This window comes from Podarcis liolepis (assembly GCF_965112155.1).
Source record: "Podarcis liolepis genome assembly, chromosome: 5".
Classification (NCBI taxonomy): domain Eukaryota; kingdom Metazoa; phylum Chordata; class Lepidosauria; order Squamata; family Lacertidae; genus Podarcis; species Podarcis liolepis.
This window is the reverse complement of record NC_139556.1, coordinates 37,816,045-37,843,893: the sequence shown is the minus strand read 5'-3', so window position 1 is coordinate 37,843,893 and position 27,849 is coordinate 37,816,045. Positions and strand designations below refer to the sequence as shown.

The window sequence follows — 27,849 nt, the reverse complement described above, 5'->3', positions numbered from 1 at the left end:
GATTACAGTACCAACCTTTATGTTAAAGGGAGGCATATGCATCTTAGAAACAAATAAAGTTATGATTTTAGTTTACAGACTGCAGATTAAAGGCTAGCAGAATCAGCTTCAGCTCAACGTATCTCTGTAGAAGACTGACACATTAGTCAAACTTTAAAGATATTTAAAATACTACTGTTTTATGTCTGTGCTGCTCCCATACCTACTGTATTATTATGCGTGTGGTAGTCACAAGACCATTGTATTATGCATGTACAGATCACACATCCTTAACATGTGGCCTTGCTGATTTTTTAAAACCTGTTCAATGCACTGTGTAAATGTCTTGAAGTAGATTAGGTATAATGTACTGTGACTACATAAACAATCTAAATTTGCAAATAAAGAAGAAGGATGGGATGAGGAGCCAAAACAAGAAAATGGGAGGTGGAAGAGGGGATTCACTAGTTAGTTTTCTCAACTGTTAAGACAGCAAGTGATTATACCACTTAGAAAAACATGGAATCTTTCGGTAAGGCAAGAAATATCTGAAATATTGTTTTTTCCCTTTTATTGTATCACGTACATATGGGCAGCAAAGCCGTTCAATCTTTCTGAGTTGTAACCAGGTAAGTGAGATTAGACACACTGATTAAGTTAGTCAAAGCTACTGATTTCAATGAGACTATTCTGCATGTGACATAGGCCGCAATCCTAAACCCAGTGATTTTTTCCTGGGCACACTCAAGGGTACGCAGTACCTGCACCTTTTTTCTGGAAGAAAAGCACTGCTTTAAAATGTGGCACTTAGTGTAACAACTTCATGGTGAGTACTGGCACCTCCCCCCCCCCCAGAACCCCGCTGATTGCCTAAACCCCACTGGTTTCAGTAGGACTTCTGAGTAGACATGATTCGGATTTTGCTGCTAGTTGGCTACAACGCTTTGATTGTAGAAGCACTGCCATGAGTGCATTCATTTAATATTGTTGTACACCAACCCCAATCTCTGAACAGTGCGAGATTCCAGGGGCTTATCCAGGGTTCATGTTTCCTTCAGGAAAAAGGCATAGCGGAGACTGTGGTGTCTTTTAAAATACATGGTTTATTTACACATATATACAATTGGAGCCTATAATGGAGGGGTTCACAGCATTAGCATCCCAACAGGGACTTGTTTCTCTCATAGCTGCAGCCTTGGATTCAAACAGAGATCAAACATTACTCTGACTCTTCCTCCAGCTTGCTGCTTTACTTCTAGGTCACATCACTGCAACTCTCAACTCCAAAATCTGGCTTCCTTCTTCGAACTAACCACAAGCTGGGGTCCCACCCATTTGCTGTCTCACATAGAGCAGCTTTCCTTTGTTTCTTTTAATGGCCCATCACCCAGTATATCACCTTAACACAGGAAGCTAGCCTGGGTTATATTTTAACACTTGCTGGATCTTGCATACAGCCTACTTTCTCTACCCCAAACTCAAAACAATATACATATCCCCCCTCATCTAATTTGTTTGTGACACCACTTTTGGTGGTGGGGTACCATGAGAATCAGGACCAAGTTAGGCAAGCTCAATGAAAATAGATTTCTCTATAGTATCTTATTCTGATGGGTAGTTGTAATCTTTCCTTAAGATATATTTAAGGTAGGCTACAATATTGCCAGGTAGAGTCTAGTTCACAGTAGAACAACTACAAATACAAATGTCCATATATTTGCATATATAAACATGCAGCAAATGGTGTGGACCTCTTGTAGAAAATCTATTTTTCTCTCATGATTATGGAGAAATGGTGGGAAACGTTCACGAAACCCAATCCATGTCATTAGTCCTTATAATTTCATTCATTATTGGGCCCCACACTGTTAAAAATACAATTCCATTTTGGAACGTCGTGCCTGTGCAATATACTGTGTAATTAAGGTCATCCAACATGTTTGCTGGAACTGTGATATTTTGAAAGCAAACCAACTGTAAAATAGGGATTTCTGGAATCACATAGCACTCACCCTGGGTGACATCTTTGTATCATGTACACTGTCAGGGTGAGAGACCACGAAAGCTTAAAAGGAATGAATTACTTCCTTTTAGAGACCAGTTGGTAAAGTGTTGGTATTGCTCCTGGGAAATTTTGACCTAATCTCATTTCAGACAATGACTCATTTAGATAAGTCACTTTCAACCTCAGTTCCTTAATTTGGGTGGGGATTTGTAACATTAGCTAACCTCACCAAATTGGGGTTTTTTTCTCAGGGCAAGGAATAAAATAATGTAACACTCTTCATAGTAGAATCCTAGGCATGATTACTCAGGAGTAAGTTCCAACATGTCCAAAGGAATTTAAGGTTGAAATCCTGTGTACACTTATCTGAGAGTAATCTCCACAGACACAACAGGACTTCTGAGAAAACATACAAACAACTGCAGCCTTAGATTGTAGTGTGCATGTACAGGATCACATCCTTATCCTATTAAAAATATAAATACTTCCTGATAATTAGCATTTAACTAGAGCTCAACTCAATAGCCATACAGTTCCTACGCAATCAGATCCCGTGCCTCGTTCTAAAATACCCTCATTCCATTCAATTTATCACCTGACCTGTATTTATTAAGAATATCCCACTGAAATCTAGAGGATGTAGAAATGAACTAAGAACACCAAACCCACCCCAATAATCTACTTTTAAAATCTGACCAAACTCTAAAAGAAAATGTTTTTTTAAAAAATAATAAGAACAAATTGTCTGTTAATAAAAGGCAGAGTAGAAAATATGTGTGGGTTACATAGGGTTGCCACAGGTCCCCACCATAATGCCAATGATTCCCATCAGCTGCCTGAAAGAGACCGCTTTTCACAACTTGGAAGTACAGTGAAAGTAAGAACTTCACCTGCTGAATTCTGCTTGTCGGTGCCAGTGTGGTGATGTAGTGGTTACAGGCAAGGTCTGGTTAGAAGACTAAGGATTGAAGCAACCCAGGTGTGATCCCAAATTCAGCCACGAAGCCACTGTATCGTGAGAATGAAACGAGGGAGAGAAGGGGGAACCATATGGGAAGCCTCGACCTCCTTGGAGGAAAGTCGGGATGAAAATGATTTTTTGATTTATTTTTTTTATGCACGCTCAGGAACTTGCTACAGGGAAAACACCCGCCAACTTTCATATCAGTTGTGCTGCCATTAATTGCTCCCAAAAACGAGTACCGCGCAGGACTGCAGTTCATTTAATCCTCCAGAACGCTGCGATGTCCTGACAAGTAAGCAAGGACAGGAAGAGGCTCCGCATGGGAGCCAGTCCCATGATGCTTAGGACTCAATATTTGGGATTGTGCTGCCTTTGCATCCGAAGAGACAGTCCTGTATAGGGAAGCCTTTTAACGCGTAATGTTTATATATTACACACACACACACACACACTTTGCAAAGCCGCCCAGAGTGGCTGGGGGCGACCCAGTCAGATGGGCCCCGGGTATCAATAATAAAATCATCATCATTATTATTAGCCTGGGCTCTTGACTTCCTGCCTCAAGAATGCGCGTCCCCACCCCGCAGCGCGAGCAGGGGAAGTCCTAGTAACGAAACCACTCCCGTTCGCCGTTGCCACAGCGGCAGCTCTTCCCCCTTCCGTCTCGAGCGGAACCTTTGCGACGAGGCTCCGGGGCAGAAGCGGAGGGAATTCGCAGGCGGCCCTGGCGCAGGCGGGGAAAGAGGCGAGGCCTACGAGGCACTGGCGGCTGTTGCTGCTTCTGTTGGTGCCGCTGGAAGCCGCTTCCTTTCTCGTCGCTGGCTGGCTGGCTGGCCGGTCGGGGTGAGTGTCCCTCGTGCTGCAAGCCCAATCCCCTTTGGGGGCACCGCGCCCTGCTCCTCCTTTGTCCCGGCGCCGAGGAGGAGGAGGAGGCGCTGCAAGGGGAAAGGAAGCGGGGCGGGAAGGTCACCGCGAGGGAGCCCGGCGGCGGTGGCCGCTCCTTTCGCTTTCGTATTCCTTCACGGGCTCGTCTGGACCGTGTAAAGCGCCTTCCTGTGCAACCTCTTTCGAGAGGCCTCAGACCCTGGGTGACTTGGGGGGGCGGGGAAGGCGAGTCTCTGGGAAACTCAGCCAGGTGGGCTGGGCATCAATAATAAATTATTATGATTATTAATATATTGTGTCCTCCCCCCTTGCCTTCCCTTTTGTGCGCTTGCCAGGCTCAAAGCCCACCCACCCCGCTTTAAGGTCAGTCTCTCTCCTCCCGCTGACCCAAGGTCACCCCAGGCATTGGTTTCTCCATTTCCTCCCTCCGCATCCCTCCACAAAAGCTGCCTGTACGGGTGTCGTTAATACCGCTCAGAGCACTTGGCATCTATGCATTGCTTTGCAAGCAGCCTTCCCCAGCCTGGTGCCCTCCAGAAAGTTTGGGCTACAACTCCTACCCTCCCTGACCATTGGCCATGCAGGCTGGAGGGGGGGGGGGTAAGGCGTCCCTGCTGGTAAATGAGGTCCAAGCTTTTATGGGGATTTATATACGGATAGCAACACCTTAAACTGGGCCCGGTAGCCAAATTGGCAACCAGTGCAGGTTTCTGAAGAGAGGTGTTGTATGCATGCATGCATGGTCTCATTCCTTTCAGCAATCCTGCTGCAGCATTTTGCAGTCATAGAAGCTTCTGGTCCAAGCACGAGGGACGTCCCGTATAGAGTGCATTGCAGTAATCCAGGCTTGAAGTAGCTAATACAAGAACTACTGTGGTGGTAGTTTACCAGTTGCAGCTAGTAAAAGGTCTTCTAGCCACCAAGGGCTCATTCACACTTCTGCTTGTTCTCTGCTTTCTAGGCACAGGTTCAAGTTGTTTTGCCTTTGCCATGCTGCTTCCTCCCTGTGGAACATGCTGCCAATGGAAATTCAGTGGGCGCCTTTTGTAACAACTTTTAAACGCCTGCTGAAAACTATTCTGTCAGGCCTATGCAGGCAATTAAGAGTACATCCCCCATAACTGTCTACTGAAGTTTGTTTTTAATTATTTTCCTTTTTTATTATTTTACTGTATGGTTTAACATTTTTATATTGTTGTAAACAACTGTGATATTTCTATGATACAATGGTATATATATATATATATATATATATATATATATATATATATGCAGGTTTTGGTGTCTTCGGGTGTCTTCCCGTGTAAGAGTTGGGGTGTCTAGGCGACGTTTCGACGAGGTCTCACTCGTCATCTTCAGGCTGGTGCTTTCGGCTTCTTGTTACTGGAACAGAGCAGGATCTCAGTGTTTGAGTTCCTATAAATACTGTTGAGGGGGTGTGGTGTATAGCCTCCAACGTTCTGGGCAGAGAGGAAGTTCCCAGGTTAGTGTGCCTTTTCTTCTTTTGTTCCTTAATTACTTGAGGGATATCTTGAGTGATTTCTTGAGTGATATTCTGAGTACCACTTAGGAGGGTCATTAAGTGTGGATTAGTTGCTAAAGCTTTCGTGTCTTGACCTCTTGAGCTTGTGAAGAGTTTTTCTGAGAAGATGGCTGTACTGCACTTAGTTGTGCTCTGGCTTGGCTTCGTGTATAGGGGCGAGCTGTGGTTTTGTGCCCTGTGCCAGCCAGATCTGTGTAGGGATTGCAGGGGGGTGCAGCATCCGGAGGTGCCACTATGGTTTGGCTACTGGATGGTGTCTGTAATTTATCTGTGGAGAGGGTCTGGGTTTGGGTCTGGTGTGGTTGATTGGTGATGGCGTTCTGTGTGCCTCTGGTTCTGGTGTCGGTTTTTGTGGGGAGGGCTAATTTCCAGATGTCTGGCAGGCGGGACGTGTCGTCACGCTTGTTCATGTTGTGAGGGTGTTTCTCTATCTCGATGGCTTCCATGATTATTCTCTTGTGGTGATGTTCCATGTTAAAGAGCAATTTGGAATCTGCAAAATTAATTTCGTGTCCTGTTTCTTTCATGTGTTGGAAAAGAGAGGAAGTTTTTTCTTCTTTTTTGACGGCATTCTTGTGTTCTGCGATACGTGCATTTATTCGTCTGTTTGTTTGTCCAATGTACGTGGCTGGGCAGACTTTGCAGGGTATTTCATAGACCCCTTGGTTTTCCAACTGGATTTTATCTTTGGGGTTTCTGAGGATATTGGCTATTTTTTGGTTGGTGCAAAAGGCTGTTTTGATATTGTGTTTATGGAGGATTTTGCTAATTTTATCTGTAGTGCCCTTGATATAAGGAAGGAGGGCCATGCCATTGTTTTCTTCTGTGTCTTGGTTTTTGGGGGGTGTTTCTTTTTGGATTAATTTTGCAGATTAAGAAAAGGCACACTAACCTGGGAACTTCCTCTCTGCCCAGAACGTTGGAGGCTATACACCACACCCCCTCAACAGTATTTATAGGAACTCAAACACTGAGATCCTGCTCTGTTCCAGTAACAAGAAGCCGAAAGCACCAGCCTGAAGATGACGAGTGAGACCTCGTCGAAACGTCGCCTAGACACCCCAACTCTTACACGGGAAGACACCAAAACCTGCATTCCTGTACCCGTGAAAATCTACGAAAGCAAATATCTCACCTCTACGGGGAGGAAACCTTCCAGCTGACAAGAACCTACGAGAAACTAGAAATCCGAAGAGCCACCATCTTATGTGATCTCTTGTTCCTACGCAACTGTCGAGACAACAACTTAATTCCCACATGCTTCCAACTTAAATTCCACTCTAAAACCCCAGCCACCGAAAGGATCCTGAAACGAACTGAACTATCCCTAATCAGAAACGAAATACATAAGAAAAGATACCTACTAAACCAAACCAACAAAGATCTGCTCACTCTTCACCTCAAACTCTGTAACAAAATCCACCCTGCACTCTGGGACAAATGCAAACAACTAGCCGTCTGGAGAGCTGAAACTGAGACCTCACATAAGACAGACAGACACACCAACAAACTCCACAAACTAGAGAAACGCCAGAAGCCCAGCCACCCTCCACAACAACCCATGAAACAAACAGTACATAACATATCAGACAGGATCCTCACCTCAACTGAAACCAAAGTACTCTCCAAAGGTTTCAACTTTGCAGTCGCCCCGAGACGCATCCCCACGGAAAACATCATATGCGGAGTCGAAGCTAGCCTAACCAAAATCAACACAGATGAAGCCAATAAAATCAGACTTGAAGTCACCAACATCCTCTGCTCCAGCAAACCACCCAGAAGCAATTTACACAAAGAAGAACAGAAAGCACTCACCAACCTGAGGAAAGACAACAACATAATCATTCTCCCAGCAGACAAAGGTAATGCCACTGTTGTGATGAACACATCGGACTACCAAGCAAAACTATCAAATCTACTCCAAGACCCTACCTACCAACCTATAAAAACAGATCCCACCACCTATCTGGAAAAAACCACCAAATCCAAAATAAAAGCCTCTCCTATCAGTGAAGAAATCCAGCTAAGAATCATCCCCAGAGAAAAATCATCCAGATGCCCCAAACTCTACGGTCTCCCCAAGATACACAAAGAAGGAACACCACTCAGACCAATAGTCAGCTCCATAGGCTCACCTCTACAAAATCTCGCTAAATTTCTCGCTAAGCAACTTCAGCCCTATGCAGAATCCATCGCTTCACACGTTACTAACTCCTTCCAGTTCATAGAAACAATAAAGAAGCAAAACCTACATCCCGATGACCTACTTGTGAGCTTCGATGTTGTATCTCTCTTCACACAAGTGCCCATTAATGAAGCCTTGACAGCCATTCAAAACAAATACAATCCCCCCGAATACATCCTGGACCTGACCAACCACTGCCTAACCAACACGTACTTCATCCACAATGGACAAAGATACAAACAGATAGAAGGAGCACCTATGGGATCACCCCTCTCACCGGTCATCGCAAATTTGTACATGGAACACTTTGAAACCAATGCTTTAGACAAGTCAGAACACAAACCCAAACTTTGGCTCAGATATGTTGACGACACCTTTGTAATTTGGCCACACGGGAAAGAAAAACTAGATAGCTTCCTCACACATCTCAACAGCCTACACCCCAAAATACAATTCACTATGGAAATAGAAGCCAACAACCAACTTCCCTTCCTTGACGTCCTAATCTACAAAAAACCTGATGGCTCCCTAGGACACACTATCTACCGGAAAAACACACACACCAACCGCTACTTACATGCACAATCACACCACCACCCTGCACAAATAAACTCCGTAGCCAAGACTCTCATCTCCAGAACCAAACGCCTGGCTGACAAAGACCACTTGACAACTGAGTTACAGAATCTCTCAAATGTGTTAATCGCCAATGGATACCAGCAAAACAGGGTTACGAAGCTAATCCAAAAAGAAACACCCCCCAAAAACCAAGACACAGAAGAAAACAATGGCATGGCCCTCCTTCCTTATATCAAGGGCACTACAGATAAAATTAGCAAAATCCTCCATAAACACAATATCAAAACAGCCTTTTGCACCAACCAAAAAATAGCCAATATCCTCAGAAACCCCAAAGATAAAATCCAGTTGGAAAACCAAGGGGTCTATGAAATACCCTGCAAAGTCTGCCCAGCCACGTACATTGGACAAACAAACAGACGAATAAATGCACGTATCGCAGAACACAAGAATGCCGTCAAAAAAGAAGAAAAAACTTCCTCTCTTTTCCAACACATGAAAGAAACAGGACACGAAATTAATTTTGCAGATTCCAAATTGCTCTTTAACATGGAACATCACCACAAGAGAATAATCATGGAAGCCATCGAGATAGAGAAACACCCTCACAACATGAACAAGCGTGACGACACGTCCCGCCTGCCAGACATCTGGAAATTAGCCCTCCCCACAAAAACCGACACCAGAACCAGAGGCACACAGAACGCCATCACCAATCAACCACACCAGACCCAAACCCAGACCCTCTCCACAGATAAATTACAGTCACCATCCAGTAGCCAAACCATAGTGGCACCTCCGGATGCTGCACCCCCCTGCAATCCCTACACAGATCTGGCTGGCACAGGGCACAAAACCACAGCTCGCCCCTATACACGAAGCCAAGCCAGAGCACAACTAAGTGCAGTACAGCCATCTTCTCAGAAAAACTCTTCACAAGCTCAAGAGGTCAAGACACGAAAGCTTTAGCAACTAATCCACACTTAATGACCCTCCTAAGTGGTACTCAGAATATCACTCAAGAAATCACTCAAGATATCCCTCAAGTAATTAAGGAACAAAAGAAGAAAAGGCACACTAACCTGGGAACTTCCTCTCTGCCCAGAACGTTGGAGGCTATACACCACACCCCCTCAACAGTATTTATAGGAACTCAAACACTGAGATCCTGCTCTGTTCCAGTAACAAGAAGCCGAAAGCACCAGCCTGAAGATGACAAGTGAGACCTCGTCGAAACATCGCCTAGACACCCCAACTCTTACACGGGAAGACACCCGAAGACACCAAAACCTGCATTCCTGTACCCGTGAAAATCTACGAAAGCATATATATATATATATATATATATATATATATATATATATATATATATATTTTTACAAATAGCACTCCCTGCCTTGCTTCTCTGAGTTTCCAAATAGTTGTCCAAGGCTGCAGTCCTAACTCCCATTTACCTGGAATAAGTCCCATGGAATTCAGCGGGACTTCTGAGTAAATATGGTTAGAATTGTGCTACAAATGTTGTAACGTGCTGTTCATCATATTAATGCTTCTCACTGAAGTTGGAGCTATCACAACGCAGGTTAATAGTACTGTGGTCCTGGTTCTTTTAATTCAGCTTTTTAAAGAAACTCAGAAAGCAGGTAGAGAATGTCATACAATGCCTATGCACTTGGCACATCTTAGCTAAGTAGCCTGGCAGCATAGGACGCTGGTGATATGTGAGGTCTGTCACATTCTTGATGAATCCAATTTTTGCGACTCTGAGCAAGCAACAAGAATTGTGACTACAATGCACCTGACAGGCCACAACTTATTAATAATATCCTGTATATGGCTTGAGGCCTTCAGCTTTTGGCTGTATGTGGCATACTAGCTATGGATACTTGACCACTACCTGGCAGATAAATAGTACCTCTTGTAGTCTACTGGCCTTACATTTGATTTGTATTTGCTTCTATGTAAATGTTCCTATTTAAGAAAAGAGAAGACTTAAGAGTGGCAAACTTAAATGTAACTCTTTAAGTCAATATATAATATTGAGTGATGTAATTGGCTCAACTTTAATGAAACTACATATTCTCCTTTTCACTGAAGAGCTAGGAGAGGCAGTTAGCTGTTTGTTGACATTCCCATTATGTTATGGACAAACATTTAGAGCTAAGTTAACTCAGTTGTTTTGAATGTAAGACGAAACACTGAGATAATGTAATTTTCCTTCTGTCTTCTCAAATATCCTTGTTGTGGGCTTTGGTGCTCTTCAGGGGGGGGACATTTTCCACTGAAAAAGCTATTTTTAGTACCAGAAGTTCTGCTTATAGTAAATTAAGCACTGTTGAAAGGGGGGGAAATGACGCATGTTATGAGAAAAAGATAAAAAGGTTGTGTTTAGTTGACACAAAATCTCAGTTTGAATTAAGATTAGGAAATATGTTTGGGCATCAGGGTTCAGTCTCTGTATGGAATTGCTTTGCATTAGTTCAGAATGCAAAATTATCAGTCTTGTTGCTTGCAGGGAGGGAAGGGGGACCATAGAGCAGGGTATGAAGTAAAGTGACAATAGATGAATAATTCTGATCAATAAGTGCTTGTAAGAAATGCAGGCATAATATATCCACAGGGCAAATAATCAATTTGACCCAAATACCAAGTTGATTGCCGTGTGCCTCTCTCCACTTATCCTCTTCTGTTGCAGTAGTCTCTAGGTTGGCCTATGGCTTGAAGCCATTGAATTTGATGTGTTTTAATTGCAATCATTAGTTGGAGCATAAGCTGTATGGAAGCAGAGTGGAAAGTGAGAACAATGGCTCTTAATAGGTGCCTCCTTTGTTTTTCTTGGTCTTCAGCTCCTTCCATGTATGTGAGATTTGGTTGGAACTCCATCCACGTTGTATGACTTTTTTGTACTGCTTCTGTCCCATCAGTGGTGTAGTACATTTTTGTATCAATATCATATATGAAGGTAATGCATTCTCATGTTTTATCTGGAGGATCCATTCTAAGGGCAATGCCCACAGGTCCCCAAAATTATGTAGTTCTGGGGCCATGTATCAGATCTGGCTCCTGATACACAACCACTGATGCACGAGTCCTTTTGGACCCAGAAAAGAGTAGAACAAGGGGCGTAGCAGGCTTATGCACGCTCGGCCAAGACATGCAGGGGCCAGGAATGGAATCCTCATGCAAATTAGTTGCCACCTCTATTTGTAAAGGCAGTAGTAGAAAGCAGCATTTTCACAGTGCAAGGCCTATGAATTCAGGTGATGTTTGCAGTTTGCAATTCCCTCTAGTATCCAGAACTTAGCAGCTGTAATTCTTGCTTGGTGCGTCTAAGACTGAGGACATTCTGCAGGCTTCATACAGTGGTACCTCGTTTTGAGTCTGCCGCATCGAGTGTCCATTTTGTTGAACATCCGCAGCAAAGCCGGAAGTACCAGAACGGGTTACTTCCGGGTTTGCTGCATGCGCAGAAGCGCAAACCGTTCCGTGCGCATGCGCAGAGCGGCTCTTTGCCGTGTGTCCTTTTCGTCTAGTGTCCGGGGCTCCAGAACGGATCCTGGTCGCAAAACAAGGTACGACTTTAGTGGTATAGACTGTTTTTAAATATTGTTTATCTTAAGTTGGGAACAGTGCTTCAGATGACTGCAGTTCATTGATAGCAAGTAGGAGTAAAGACACATGAGCTGGACACGTCAATAGTCTTGCCACTTTGCCAGTTAAACACAATATGAAGACACCCTTTTATAAGAACTTTCTCTTTCTTTTGTTGTAGGTGAAACAAGCAAAATGGTACATGCAGAGGCCTTCTCTCGTCCTCTGAGTCGGAATGAAGTTGTAGGTTTAATTTTCCGATTGACAATATTTGGTGCTGTGACCTATTTTACTATTAAGTGGATGGTAGATGCAATTGATCCAACAAGGAAGCAAAAAGTAGAAGCTCAGAAACAGGTAAGAGCATATAATAAAATATTTCTTCCTAAATATCAATTATTCAGAATGTACATTTTGGAACATAAAAGCTTATGAATGGGAAGGCCAAGTGCTCAAGGAGGTTTTCCAAATAAGGTTATTATTGTTGTCATTAATGGCTGCTAATATTTAGACTGGGAGTGAGGAACTGAATCTGGCCAATGGTGGGCCATTTTTAGGGGAGTACGAACTAGTCAATCATCTGATGTCACTGGTGTTAGGTGACCAATTTTCCTATGTGCTGTAGTGAATTAAGCCACGCTGGAAAGGAAAATCCAAGCCCAAACAAACAGGGCTTTAAAGTGACTGCCAGTGTTACGCTCCAGTTCTTGCTAGATCTCACAAAGCTTGAAGTCAGCACCTGTCAGCTGAGAGGTTTGGAGCCTGGACCTACTCTCACCTGTCACATCCCCGGCCTAGGATTTTTAAAGGAAGAGGGTAAGCAGTAAGGCACTTGCCTGCTTTCCAGCTTGACTTTCATGAGGCATTTCCTCAAATTTGCCCTTAGCAAGTGGTGGCAAAGCATTCAGCTCCCCTCCCCTTTACCAGGACAGTCAAGCCCCTTTTTGCTATGCCCGCTGCTCAGCATGGTCTGAGACGCAAGAGCACATTTGATTTGCTTCCCCCCTTCAAGCTTCTGGAAAGTACTTGCTACATTTTTTGGATTTGCATCACTAAAGACTGAAGAAGGAAGGAAAAGCAGAAGCCAATTTTACACACACACAGTGCCTTTGCTAGAAGCCTGATGTGCTTTCCCATGAATCACTTCCCTCTTTTTCTGATCCACACAAAAAAAATCACGAACCTGCATACACACACCATCTAACTGATAAAAAATCAGCTGAGGAGCAGGAAGAGGTGTGTGCACATTCACCTGTAAGTGTGATGTGGCTTCACCCACCAAGGACATGTGGCCGACAGCCAACTAGCCATGAGTGAGTGAAGCCCTAGGGCTATAAATGGTCCTCGGCTCCTGGGCTAGTTAGAAATATAGGAAGAGGAGTCAGACCTTTGATCCATCTATCTTAGCATTGTGTGCTGACTGGCAGTGTCCTTTCATACAGGAGTCTTCCCAGTCCTACCTGGAGATACCAGGGATTGAACCCAGGACATTCTTCACACAAAGCCCTTTCTCTGCCACTGTGCTATATCCCTTCCCCAAGCGTTGATTTACGTCTGCCCTGCATCAGTTGGTCTTCTTACGTGGGTGTTGCATTGTTCCTTTTTTGAAACCACAGGTGTGGTTTTTTTGCTGAGGAAATATTATTTCCCCCAATAGTGTATGTTGCTGTCTTAATTCCTGCATGAAAGTCAGCTGAGTTTTTTGTCACAGCATCTCCCTCGAATATTGTTTGTAAACAGGGCAAAGGAAATTTGCATCAAAGCTGTTCCTCCCCTTCCCCCCCTCCTGCCCCAATCTGTTATGTTTTGATAGGATGTTGTGCTGCTGCCTTACTCTAACAGTAGTAAAATGCAATTGGGGCTTGCCTTCATTTATCACAGAGGAAGACCCTGAGACAGTGGCCTTGTTCTGTTTACTTAACCTGTTGAACAATTATCAAATACAGAGGAGTCACATTTTAACTAAAAGGGGTGGTGGTGAAGTCACGCTACATTCAAACAGGTGAAAAATTTGACAGTTCTGTGTAAAGATCTTCAAATTTCAATTCTTTGGCTGTCCATGTTTTCAAGTAACAACACACCTCCAAATTATTAACTTTAAAAAGTGAACAGTGTAATGTTACTGAATGTTAACTTATTTTTTAAATAAACTCTTTATAGGCAGAAAAGTTAATGAAGCAAATAGGCGTGAAAAATGTGAAGCTTACGGAGTATGAAATGAGCATTGCTGCACATCTCGTAGACCCTCTTAGCATGCACGTAAGCATCTCTCTTTCTCACTTTTTCCTATTCATTTAGAAAAATGGTGCTTCGGGGAGACAGTAAAGTGTAATATTTGGGATAAAACTTCGTAAAATGCAGCTGCTGTTACTCGTGCAGGGATTACACGCTAATAAATTAAGAGTCTTCCTAACTTGGGAAACTTCTAAGTGCGCCTGACTATTTTCTAGCAGGAAATCATCTTCTATATTTTCCAGAACAGGAAGTGGGCCAGGAGACTTTACTTCAGGGCCAACTATAATCTGCTTTGCATATCACAAAACTAATTATAATTGCAGTCAGATCTGTACAATACAGATAATGTGATCCTATTCATGTTTACTCAGAAGTAAGCCACACTTAATTCAATGAGATGATTTAGGATTGCATCTTAAATTGACTTAAAACATGATAATCAAAAAAGTAATACCACAAATCTTACTGTGGCTCCACTCTTATCTGCTATATCTGAATACACACAATTATAGATAGCCATAAACTTCTTTAGCTGAGAATGTGACTGTTTTCTTACTTGATGATGACTCTTTAATATTGTATTTGTGCCTCAGGTAACATGGAATGACATTGCAGGTTTAGACGAAGTTATTACAGACCTGAAGGACACAGTAATTTTGCCAATCAGGAAGAAACATCTGTTTCAGAACTCCAGACTCTTACAGCCACCGAAAGGTAGGTATGGAGAGGTCATAGAGGATGTTTTCTTGAAACTGGCCATGCTAGATTTCAGCTGCATTCAGACACTTATATCTCATCTTAATAAACGGAGACATGAACAAGCCTTTTCAAGCACACACACAGAGCCCATTTTCAGAGCAAGTGAGAAAATGAATCGGGAAGTCTTCTCTTAACTACAATTTTTTTTTTTTTTTTATAAAATTTTTATTGGTTTTACAACATTTTTAAGAAAAACAAACAAACACTAAAAAAGACAAACATACACGTATAATTTCAAACATATTTTCATAAACCTTTTTTCTTGGACTTCCCCATACCCCCCCTCTCTGCATCCCAATGTCCATAATTCAACTAGCAACTCCCAATTGTTACTTTCCAATCTCTATCATCTTAGTCCTCTTTTATAGTCTAACCTTATATCCCTGTACCCTTTTGCTTCTGGAAACCACAACATTTTAGCATTCATTAAGTTTATAGTAGTCCTTAAGGTAGCTTTTAAATTTTTTCCACTCCTCTTCCACCGTCTCTTTTCGTTGGTCACGGATTCTGCCTGTCATCTCGGCCAATGTCATATAGTCCATCACTTTCATCTGCCATTCTTCCACAGTGGGTAAATCTTGTGTCTTCCAATACTTTGCGATGAGTATTCTTGCTGCTGTTGTGGCATACATAAAAAAAGTTCTATCTTTCTTTGTCACCAATTGGCCGACAATGCCCAAGAGAAAGGCCTCTGGTTTTTTAGGAAAGGTACATTTAAGTACCTTTTTCATTTCATTATAGATCATTTCCCAGAAGGCCTTAATCTTCGGGTATGTCCACCAAAGGTGATAAAAGGTACCTTCAGTCTCTTTACACTTCCAACATTTATTATCGGGCAAATGATAGATTTTTGCCAGCTTGACTGGGGTCATGTACCACCTGTATACCATTTTCATAATGTTTTCCTTTAAGGCATTACATGCCGTAAATTTAATACCGGTGTTCCATAACCATTCCCAGTCAGCTGACATAATGTTATGTCCAACATCCTGAGCCCACTTAATCATAGCCGATTTAACTGTTTCATCCTGTGTGTTCCATTTCAACAGCAAGTTGTACATTCTAGATAAATTCTTAGTATTGGGTTCTAACAGTTCGGTTTCTAATTTTGATTTTTCCACCTGGAAACCGATTTTCCTGTCCTGTTTAAAAAATTCCATTATTTGACGATATTGGAACCAATTTTCTACTTTGTGCTTCAATTTCTCCTGACTTTGTAGTTTGAACTTATCTCCATCCTGTTCTAAAATTTCCCAATACTTCGGCCATCCGACCTCCATATTGAGTTTCTTCACTGCTTTAGCCTCCACTGGTGAGACCCATCTAGGGGTTTTGTTTTCCAATAGATCTTTATATCTTATCCAAACATTAAACAATGCTTTTCTAACAATGTGATTTTTAAAGGCACTGTTAACTTTATCATACCAAAGATATGCATGCCAACCAAAAGCATTATTAAAACCTTCCAGATCCAAGATGTCCGTGTTCTCGAGGAGCATCCATTCTTTCAGCCAGCAAAAAGCTGCTGCCTCATAGTACAATTTTAGGTCCGGCAGGGCAAAACCCCCTCTTTCTTTAGCATCTGTCAATATCTTAAATTTAATTCGGGGCTTTTTGCCCTGCCAGACAAATTTCGAAATGTCTTTGTGCCACCTCTTAAAACATTCCATCTTGTCAAGAATCTGCAAGGTCTGAAACAAAAATAACATTCTAGGCAATACATTCATTTTGATTACTGCAATTCGGCCTAACATTGACAATTTCAAATTTGACCATATTTCTAGATCTTTTTTAATTTCTGACCAACATTTTTCATAGTTGTCCTTATACAAATTCACATTCTTAGATGTTAAGTAAACCCCTAGATATTTCACCTTCTTTACCACAGTCAAACCTGTTTCCTCTTGAAATTTCTCCTTTTCCATATCTGTTAAGTTTTTCCCTAAAACTTTGGTTTTTTGCTTGTTCAACTTAAATCCAGCTACCTGGCCAAACTGTTGTATTATTTCTAAAACCTTTTTCGTACTAGTGTTTGGCTCTTGCAAAGTCAATACTAGGTCATCTGCAAACGCTCTTAACTTATAATGTTTAGCTCCGACCTGCACACCTTTGACCTGCTGGTCATTTCTTATCATGTTCAGCAACACCTCCAGAACTGAAATAAAAAGTAATGGGGAAATCGGGCACCCCTGTCGTGTTCCTTTTTCTATCTTAAGTTCCTCAGTCACAACATTGTTTACAATCAGTTTAGCTTTTTGTTCAGAATATATTGCAGCCATACCATTCTCAATTTTCTTTCTTCCGAACCAGGAATCTGGATAATAGCTTTGGCATGAGCCATGATTACCAAGCCGTTATTATGATTAACGCACTGATTGTACATATACATTGTACTGATTGTACATTGGATCTAGTAATCCAATAGACATACAGAAGGAAAAAGAAGGGGAAGAGAAGAGGAAAGCAAGCAGTAGAGCAGCCGCTCTTTCACTGGCCGGTGGAGTGATTGTCCTGCCCCTTGCCATCTTGTTCTTCCGGAGAGGCAGGGGCTAAGATTTCAAATATTCAATTAGTAGTAATCAAAAGGTTTAAAAGATGTTTCCTTAACAAAAAGCAAGAACCCTTTATGTCGAGAGTTGCAGAACCGGTATTTCTCCAGGTGTTGCTAGACTACATTTCCCATCACCCCATGCTGGCTTGGGCTGATGAGAGTTCCAGTGTAGCAATATCTGGGGAGTTGCAGGATCCTCTATTACTCTATGTGAACAGAAGAATGCAGATTGAAACGTTACGACCATTTCCTATGAATATTGGTGAAACTAAGGCACAAGGCTGTGTGTATTTACATGAGAGCAACTTCCGGTAAACTCGGTGGAATTTATTTCCAAATACACCTTTCAATGCTAAGCTGTATGGAACCAGTACTCTTTAACTTTCAGCTGAACAGATCTTAGTGACAGTTTATGCCTCTGATGCTCCCTTTCTCTTCCATTGAGATCACTTTTGTTTTTAACAGAAAGATTGTAGCCTGAACAAAGTAACATGTTCAGGATTCATTGGGTATGGGAGCCATATATGAATGGCGGTGCAAATCTTGAGTATCCAAAGGCACTTAGGAGCAATCTTATTAATAGCAAATGTGACTCCGTTGGTGTTCATGCTGTGTCTGTCAAACGAAGCGGCAATAAAATGTTAACAATGTGTTGCTTTTTAGGAGTACTTCTCTACGGCCCTCCAGGCTGTGGTAAAACCTTGATTGCCAAAGCTACAGCAAAGGAAGCAGGTTGCCGATTTATTAATCTTCAACCCTCAACACTGACAGACAAATGGTATGGGGAGTCTCAGAAGCTGGCTGCAGCTGTTTTTTCTCTTGCTATGAAGCTTCAACCTTCCATCATCTTTATTGATGAAATAGGTAAAATACGTACTTTCTGTATGTAGTCATAGGAAAATATAATTGCATTGAAGTTTTAAAAATGAAATGAATCTCATCAAGTATGCATGCCTTATTTGGCAAAATATCAATGTTAAGAAGGCAGTCACTCTGAAAATAAGGAAATGCTTGATAGCACAAGTTTAACTTGGTTGTAGCCAAAGATCTATATTGCTAATGCCCAATATATGTGTACTCAATATCTGGTGTTTACTACAGGAAGAAATGAAAAATGCTTTCATTTGGATGTAGATATTGATGATGTAACAGAGTTATCTCACCCACTTCAACCTTCATTTACATTCACTATGAAACTCCAAATTTCAAAAGTAATGTACAAATTAAACCTCTTTAACTTTTTGCATATTTTAATTGTTTAGCTCTTAATTTATTATTTACATATTGTCAATTTGGCTATTCCAGGAGCTGAACAGTTAAAATATGGTGGGGAAAAATTAAAGTAACGTTTGCCTAATGTTGCGCTTAGGTGTGAATATTATATGTTGTATGCCACTTAATTCTTACAAGAGTGAGGCAGGAGGCATACTAGAGGGGGGAGAATTCTGGACCAAGCATATACAATTCATTTGCCCAGAAGAAATCAACAATAGTTTGTGTTAATCGGTTTAGCAGTTCTGTACATTTGCATACTTCATTCTTTGTTGAACTTGCACTTTTTCATTCACTTTTTAAAATAGTAGTTGTGTGTTGGCAGATGAATGTATTGTTTAGGGGAAATGGTTGGAGGTGATGCTACTTAGTAGATATGACAGATTCTTCTTTTTTATGATGGCACATCCAGTTCTCTGAGAGACTAATCCTTTTCATCTAGCAAAATGAACAGCATTAGGTGAGGCAGCTTGTATTGCAGGATCTGAACAAAATCCACTTAGTTCGACATTCCTTGCAGTCTTCTCTCCATTCTTCCCATATCACAATCAGAAGTAGTTTACTCTATGGCAAGAGAGGAACTATGGGCTTCTTGCTTGCGAAACACCAGCCAAGACGCCCACCTTAAGTATATAGAACTAGTTGTATGGTTTCTGGGAATCTTCTAGTGTTATGTAGTTGGTGCATGTTTCTTCAATAATGTTCAATACAATAGGGTAATAAGATAAAATAGCTTTAATTCAAACGCTCTCTTAAAATTCAGATTCCTTTCTACGAAGTCGTTCAAGTTCCGATCATGAAGCCACAGCTATGATGAAAGCCCAGTTCATGAGTCTCTGGGATGGCCTGGACACCGACTATAACTGCCAAGTAAGTAATAATTTTTAAGAGAAAAGGGCAGAAATTTATATGCATAAAAAGGCCAGGACAATTTAAATGCTAAAGAGCAAGGAAATGCAACATTCATCCGTTTCTGCTAACTGCAGCTAAACTAGTATTTTATTTTACCCTTTTGCCGTTCTTTGAGCTCTCTTTTCCTTGAGATCAAGGAATTAACACCAAGGTTCACTTTCCCATGTGGAGGTTTTAAAAGGTTGGACAGGAATGCCCCTCTCAAGGCAGGCTCCTGGGACTTTGGCTTCAGTGTTCTGTAGACGGCCACCGATCTTTCCTGAGATGATTGTCATATTGGGTATTTAATTGGATTCACTCTTACTTGGCTTGATTGTGTGCGTAAGGAAGCCTTGCCTTATTCAGGAAAAGAGTAGATGACTCTGGCAGTTGAGATCTGTATCTCTGAAGCATCTCAGATTAAGAAACTTGAGGTGGTGATCTCATAACCACAGAATTTTGTGGTTGCCGCCACAGAGATCAGAGAGGGAGAAGGCCTCAAGTCAACTTTGCAGGAGGGAAATTGGCGTGCAAGTTACAGATAAAGCCTCTCTGTCCAGTATAGGCTTACAATAGGAAGCCTCCAAAATTTCAATGAGATCTCATATGCTCAGAGGCTCTGGTGATATCTTTGGCTCCCACTACTAATGACTAGTGTTGTCCTGTTGGCAGGCCAGTACCTCACTTTCTCCTCTGCATAAAGGGGAATTCTTTTGGCATGGTTTGTCTTTTCAACTCTAGAGGGCAGTCTCTCTCTCTCTCTCTCTTTCTCTCCCTCTCAGAGGAAATACAGCAATATTTCGAAGCAGGGCTCCTTTACACATTGCATTTTTCTCTGTATAGGGTTGTCTGTGGCACAAATGTGTGTTTGTCTCATTGTGGGTGTTGTACAAAAAGTGATGATGCTTGGAACAGATCTAAGCCAGTGGCATTTGCAGGGCAAGGGTACAAGACTGAGAAAGCAGTATTTGAGGATGAATGTCGAACTAAATGAATTAAAAAGAAACCCCCACTCCACAAAAAGTCTCACTATTTATGCTTGGTCAAGTTCATTTAGTTTGGGAAATGGTTGCTGGGAGACACATAACCTAGAATCGTTAAATATTACTTTGCATCAGTTGTAGATGGTGAACATCAGAACTTTCCCCCATTTGATCTGATACTATTTTATATCTCTGAAACCACATGCAACTTTGAAAATGTGACAATTGACTCCAGGTACCAGTTTTGTTACTAACAGATAACTTTTGGGGTGGAAGGCTTCTAAGACTATTCCCCAGCAATTTATTGATGGCATCTTTAATCAGCCTGTTTCCTCAGGTTTTTGAGACTGACCTATTTTGCTTCATATTGGGCAGTAGAGCTTTTTAAACCAATTACACCAAAGCACTTTAGTACTTGAGGAGAATTGTGGAATATATTATGGAACATACTGCTTCATAAAGTACATTGAGCTGAGCCAAACCTTTCAGAATCTCGATTGTCAAGCCAAAATTTGCATCTTCAGCTGTGGTGAACTTTTTTTGTCTTTCGAAACAGGAAGTGTATCTCTACTTTTCACCCAAATCCTGGGCACTAATCACTTTTGGTTTTAAATACTCGTGGGAGCTATATGTTCCCTGAGCTTGTCTGGCCTGTATTGACTTCTGATTCATCTTGCAACAAAAAACCTTTCTGCTCTTCCTTCGTTTTTTGACTTCCTTTAGGTGATAGTGATGGGAGCTACCAATCGCCCTCAGGATCTTGACTCAGCTATTATGAGAAGAATGCCCACACGATTTCATGTCAATCAACCTGTAAGTCATAGAAGATTCACAGCCGTGAATTGTATGGCCTGACTCCTCAGCTATCTGTTGACCATTACTATTTATTATTTATAGCTACTTTTCTACCCAAAGGATCCCTAAGACAGTATACAATATACTGATAAAAACGTAATACAATTGAGTAGTTAAAAAAAGTTTAAAGTTCCTTTCCCTGGTGTTTATTGTCCCAGCCAGTCCTAGTTCTTCCTTGAAGAGGGAAGGGAACTTTGGGCGCTGCTAATGGGGGGAGAGTAAAAGCCTATTGCTTCAAGGGGTAGTCTTCACTTACTTTTGAAGATTGTGAATACATTACCACTCTGCTGTCCTTCTGTAGGCCCAGTGACACGAATGGGAATTGCACAAACGTGATGCCGTGCCATTACAGCACATTGATTTCCGTTTATCCAAAATCAGTGAGAATGCTGCCACCTTGTTCTTTGTAACAAATGTTTTGTTCTCAATTTCAAGGCACTGAAGCAGAGAGAGGCAATCTTGAAGCTGATTTTGAAGAATGAGAATGTAAGTCGGTTGTTTCTTATGCAGCAGAACTTGGAATGGTTTGCATTATTGGAAGGGCTGTAGAATCTGTAATGGCTTCAGCCAGCTATTGCATCCCAGTCATGGTGCTTAATTTTCTCTAATGGATGCCAGTTAAGCTGAAAGGGCACAGCTTTCGCTGTGGATTGTGCCCATAGCCTTTTGTTGTTGCTGCTGTTTGCTAAAGTCCATGTTGGAACAGATAACGTTTCTTAATCCTCCTTCAATCTGAACCGCTGTTAGAACTTGTTAAAATATTTTCAAGGCATTCATAGGCTGCTGCTTGTTTGCTGGTAGGTGGACAGGCGTGTCGATCTCCTTGAAGTTGCTAAGGAAACAGACGGGTTCTCAGGAAGCGACTTGAAGGAAATGTGCCGTGATGCCGCGCTGCTCTGCGTCAGGGAATATGTTAATTCAACATATGAAGACAGGTAACTTTTATTGAAACTGCAGAGATTTTTAATATGATCTCTAACCCGGTGTCTTATCTTTAAAGGGTTTTTTAAAAAACAGAAAGCATAGACTCATAGCATTGTAGAGTGGGAAGGGGGGGTACCAAGGGTCATCTAGGCCAACCCCCTGCAATGCAGGAATCTTTCGCCCAGCTTGGGGCTTGAACCCATGATCCTGAGATTAAGAGCCTCGTGCTCTACCAACTGAGCTATCTCAGGATGTTGTATTGGAGAGTACAACTTCACATTTAGTTAAATGTACACAGAGTACAGGGTCATGGCTGGCGCTGTGGGTTAAACCACAGAGCCTAGGACGCGCGACGGGGTGAGCTCAAATCCCTGCGACGGGGTGAGCTCCCGTTGCTCGGTCCCTGCTCCTGCCAACCTAGCAGTTCGAAAGCACGTCAAAGTGCAAGTAGATAAATAGGTACCACTCCAGCGGGAAGGTAAACGGTGTTTCCGTGCGCTACTCTGGTTCGCCAGAAGCAGCTTAGTCATGCTGGCCACATGGCCCGGAAGCCGTACGCTGGCTCCCTCAGCCAATAAAGCGAGATGAGCGCCGCAACCCCAGAGTCAGTCACGACTGGACCTAATGGTCAGGGGTCCCTTTACCTTACACAGAGTACAACAAAAGTGGGAATGACATCCTTCCTATCCCTTCACTTTCCCTGGTGGGATCTGTGTGCATCTGAGGCAGGAACAGTGTGCACATCTCTCTGCCTTTGGGCAGCAGAATATTCACTAATTCCACATTGGACTTTACAGAGAAGTTCAAAGAACAGCAAGTGAGAGTCATTCAAAGCACTCACCTTTTATATGTACCGTGTTCTTTGTGTGTTTCCTTACTGAGGATTAAACTACCATACTTGTGTTGCACAGCATTTAAATCCTCTTTACGCTTTTTTGGGTTTTTTTAGTAATGAAGAAGATGAAATTCGACCCGTGCAGCAGAGGGATCTGAACCGGGCAATTGAGAAGATGAGGAAGTCCAAGGATGCGACAAATCAGAGTGTTCTAATGCACGTTAGTTTAGATTAAGGCTAAGGAATGCCCTCACACGGTCTCATTTGGTGACTGTTTTTTGTCATTTAGATAGTGGAAATGAATTGGAAGCAGAAATATCCTTTTAATAAGTGTTGACAGAATTGTTTTTTTTTATATGCAGATATCTTAAGTTATTGAAATCTGATAATATTGCAAAATTGGATATGGCCTCTGTAACAGATCATGACATGGGAGAATGTAGTCTAGCTCGAAAACAATGTCTTGCTTCATGGTTTCAGCCTTAAAAGCCTGTTGGTTGGTTCAAGTATGGCACATTGTTTCTTTGGGGAGGAGCAAACTCAGTTCATGTACATATATGTATGAGTGTGTGTATGATATGTATATATATATATCCACACAGTTTTTATATATAGACATAATGTGTAGATAACTTGAATATGAAAAGCCTTCTCTCTCTTTTTTTCTTTTCCCTCTTTTCCCTTAAAAAAACAACAACTCATTTTCAGGATCAAACCAAGTCAGGGGATTAAAATATTTCAGTAAACATCTGTTTTTGTGTGTAGTACCTTAATATGAAGGAAGAAAACCTGCTTCAGGAAAATAAATTTCTGGAACGCAGATAAATTTGACTTCTTCCATTTAACTTATGGTATCCACTGGTGCCAATCAGTTTAGGTAGAAAAAACACATAATGCCTCGTGAACCTTTTGATTTTATATGAATCCATTTTTTTTAATAACTTTTTTTATATGGTCACATGATAACCATTACAGAACATCAGTAACTGCATATTACCAAAATTTATTTTTCTATTTCTGAACTTCAAAGACCTAGAGGGCTCCTATTGCTGAAGTTCCTTTATCACTGTAAGACTATATTGTCTCACTTGCTGGTATCTACAAGTGGTCACAACATTATAACATTAAGTACAATGATCTTAAACATTTGCTTCATTTCTCCCCTACCTTTGCTCAATTGAGAAGCTCTCCACAGGTCTTCTGGTGGATAGAGGGAATGACATAACATTCAGATATTCTTCAGTAATGGTGAGGTGGCATTTCAGCATTAAGAGTAAAAAAATTTTCACCATTAAAGCTGTTCAATGGTCATATGAATCCACACTAATCAAAGTAGCCAGTTACCCAAAACTGTCACAGCCTTCATAAGCTTTTTTTTTTTTTAGTAATTGAAATGAGTGTTGAAAAAGATGCGTAAAAAAACTGATGAAGGGAATGATTAATTCTAGACTTCCCTCAACTCATTTTATAACTTGATTATGGTTATTCTTGCAGGTGCTATTTTGGGCACAACACGTTTATATAAAATGCAGAATGTTCCTGCATCTCAGCTCATAGGCTTGCATTTTCTTTCAAGGAAGGAAGTTAGCAAATGGTTTGCGGCTAAATAAAACCAAGTGCAGTGCAGGTTTCAGGTCAAGATCCAGAGGGGCTTGTGGGTGTGGGTTTATAACCTGTGTTTACATCACTTTTTCTCAGTTTTCTTCCCAGAAGGAGCCTGTAAGAAAATCCCCAGATCCGTTTTACTATTTGGGTTAGATTGAATAGGTGTTTGAGGTTTCGCATGAAGCATTTCCTTCTTTAAGGGGAAATATTGCTGCAGTATGTGATTTCTTTTACTCTGTTTGCCTTTCAAAACCTCTTTCATCCAGTCCCAAAATGGTTATTGGGGACGATTTTGTGGAACAACTTCTAGAGGAAAATCCTGATGCTTATTTATGTGCTCCTCTGGATTTCAGCCATTTTTTGTCTGAAATGTTGTTACTTGTTCTTGCAGCTGGTGTCTACCGATATATCTGTGTTACTGAATCCTTTTAAGAGCGGTTTATGTGAGCTGCTTTTGCAAAACTGAATCCTTGGACACTGGAGTGCATAGGTAGAATTATGACAAAAGTACTGCTTTGTACAGTCTGTCACCTGTCAGTTCCTTTTGATAATCATGAGTGTCTATATTTTGAGAGAGTGAATAGCATTTTTCTGTTCATGCCCTTCATTTAATTTTTCTGAATTTCATTAAAAGCACAGAATTCAAAATCAGTATAATTATCTGAGCACCTCATAGGCGTGCTGTTTCTTTCTACCATTTCCTATTGCTTGTGAATAAAAAGGTCACACAAATTGAGCTAAACCTCCAAATAATGAGTTCATATCAGAAAATTTGTGCCTTAAAAAAAAAAGAATTATGACCATTTCCTGCAAAAATAAGAAGTTGTCAGTGTATTGTTCCTGCTTGCATTCTACCTAATATGTTAATTTACACTTTTGTTAACTCAGGTGCAAAGCAGCCGCAACCGCAAATAATAGAAGGTGTGCCATTCAACAGGAAGGTTACCCCCCCCCCACAACAAAGTGAAAGGCTTTATTGAATCCCTTTTCCAGTTATTTACAATTGCCAATTTTCTTGGACGAAAGTCAAATTTCTTTTGCAATTGCTAGGCTCCAAAGGTAGTAGCAGCTCAAGGAACTCAGCAGCGTCACTCTGCATGCACAGAAATACTAAGTGTGCATACAAGTCTCTTTGGATCCTGCTCAGTATTCCTGTGATTTCAAACAATAGAGCCTTTGAAACAAGAAACCTAGCTATATCACTATATGTGATACATTATTTGGAAATTTCAAAGTGTTTGTGTCCTGTGCCCCTCCCCCCCTTCTCCCATAGTGCTTCTTTGCTGGGCATGATTTAGACTGGTTGAGGGCAGTAAACCATACGGAGATTTTAAATTACTAATGCAACATAAATTGGACCATTCTGCCATAATAATTCCCAGAACAATTCTTCGGGCATTTATCCTTGCAAATAATTCTTTTATACTTATATTTCTACCTGCTTTGTCACTGCATGTTCCGCACGTTTATCTCTTGTCTGCTGGTATGTCTCTAGCTTTCCAGCCAGTGACTTAATTCTTCACTATACATGTAGATTCTGAAGTTGCTATACTAAGTTGTTATTCGCAGCATCCTTCCCCACCCTCTCTCACTGCATAGGATCAGGTTAAAGTTTCTGGTTACTTCCTCAAAAAGGAGAGATGCCTCAGTCCAGCAGGTGTCTGCCTGAGTTTTGGGCACTTCTCTCTCTCAGTTAAAAATCAGGCTAATCACATTTTTTCTGGATTGAAGTCTTTACTGTGATAACATTGCTTTTTTTTAAATTGTTCCCTCAAATACCCCAGTAAACCCTAACAATGTTTTTTTGCCTTTTTGCTGAAACAACTGCCTTCACTGCAACCAAGCTATCTCTTCCTTACATTAATTTCAACTTAATGCTCAGCTCGTTTGCTCCACGTTTTTCAAGGCTCAGTCTTAAGCAGTATCCCGTCACTTATTCTGGAGAAATCTTTGTGGAGCTTTTCAGCCCACTTTGGATTTTTGCTTGTTGTTGTTGTTGGCGGTGGTGGAATTGTCAAGTTATGCTGCTTCATGGCTTACCCTACTTCTTGGAACACTGTAGATTGATTCAGCAACCTTTTTTTTTTTTTTTTTTTTGCACAGTGAAAGAACGTTTGAGCACCTTTCCCCTGTACCATGCACTTAACACGTGAGGTTGGGGTTCATTGTGTGCACCTCTTGGAAAAGAGACAGAGAAAAGGTCAGGTGTACATGTCATGTACCATGTAGCTGTACATGGAGCTCCTGCTGTGTGTGAGTGTGTGTGTGGAGGAGGAGGGAAGGAGTCTATACTTGTTTCTCCAACACACAAAGATGTCTAAAGTGGACCTGCGAACAGTAGTTTTGTGGGTGGCCATTGCTTAACCTTCCTCGTTTTGAAAGCTGAAAAGTTGTCTGTCTTTTCACTATTTTCTCCCATTTGCTTGAGGAAGCTTTGCTTCGGTGAGTTACCATATTTTCCCGTCTATAAGACACCCTCATGTATAAGATTCAAGAAAATGGGGGAATACATCCCTGTATAAGACGCCCCTTATTTTTTGACATTGGGGGGGGGGGGGACCTAGTCTTATACACAGAAAAATACGGTACTTAACATATAAGCAACGAACAAAGTGCTTTGTCTCTAAGGCACACCTGCTCCTACCTGAATGCAAAGCAGAGTTCCTCGGGTCTCAGGAGAAAACAATACAGCTACTACCGTTAACCAAGAATTGTTATCTGTACAGTCCCAACCCCCAAATCCAAAAAAAATATGTTGTGACAAATGAGACTGGCCTTGGCGCTGCTTAAATGGATGACGAAGCAATAAGCTTGATGATGATTGTAGCAAAACATTTGCAACTGTGCTTTTTTTCTGTGTGCTGCTGCAGCAAAAACATTTTCCACATGGTTTTTAGGATCAAGCAAAAGTACACGTATTAATGGTGAAATGTAAATGAGGGGAAAAGAAATAAAACTCTTATCTGGCCTCCTTTCGAAGTCCAGCTCTGTCTTTGTGTTCCGTTTCATTTCCCAAGAAGATTCTTCCGTTAGTGTGGTATGGGTCCCGTCCCCCCCAAGTAAGAGGCAAACTGCACACAAATGTAATGTTCATTTTGTAAAAGAAGCTGTGGGTGGCCTCGGGCGGAGGTGGGGGATAGAGGTCTACCCCTTTCTGTCTGTGTTGCTGTGAGCTCTGCTCCAGATCCCCCTGCTTGAGTTGCTGCTG

General features: G+C 41.6%; 1 protein-coding gene across 3 annotated transcripts; it reads left to right on the top strand.

The window, feature by feature from the left end:
- The first annotated feature begins 292 nt into the window (after positions 1–292).
- Positions 293–27,625, top strand: ATAD1 (ATPase family AAA domain containing 1). 3 transcript variants are annotated; one of them, XM_083503200.1, is made up of 10 exons: positions 293–511; positions 11,913–12,088; positions 13,892–13,990; positions 14,560–14,680; positions 17,940–18,140; positions 19,312–19,418; positions 21,146–21,235; positions 21,713–21,763; positions 22,079–22,212; positions 23,151–27,625. In XM_083503200.1, the coding sequence occupies exons 1-10, from the start codon at positions 499–501 to the stop codon at positions 23,269–23,271; spliced, it is 1,113 nt and encodes a 370-aa protein (XP_083359326.1). In that variant the 5' UTR covers positions 293–498; the 3' UTR covers positions 23,272–27,625. The 3 variants fall into 3 exon arrangements, with proteins under 3 accessions (XP_083359326.1, XP_083359327.1, XP_083359328.1); XM_083503201.1 differs by lacking the exon at positions 293–511 and adding an exon at positions 3,596–3,791; XM_083503202.1 differs by lacking the exon at positions 293–511 and adding an exon at positions 3,820–4,083.
- Positions 27,626–27,849: the final 224 nt, after the last annotated feature.

What these genes read in the sequence shown, in the direction of transcription:
- ATAD1 (XM_083503200.1), top strand. An exon ending in TAGACCCTCTTAGCATGCAC is followed by an intron (nt 13,991 to 14,559) that starts GTAAGCATCTCT and finishes TTTGTGCCTCAG; the next exon opens with GTAACATGGAATGACATTGC. An exon ending in AATTCAACATATGAAGACAG is followed by an intron (nt 22,213 to 23,150) that starts GTAACTTTTATT and finishes GGGTTTTTTTAG; the next exon opens with TAATGAAGAAGATGAAATTC.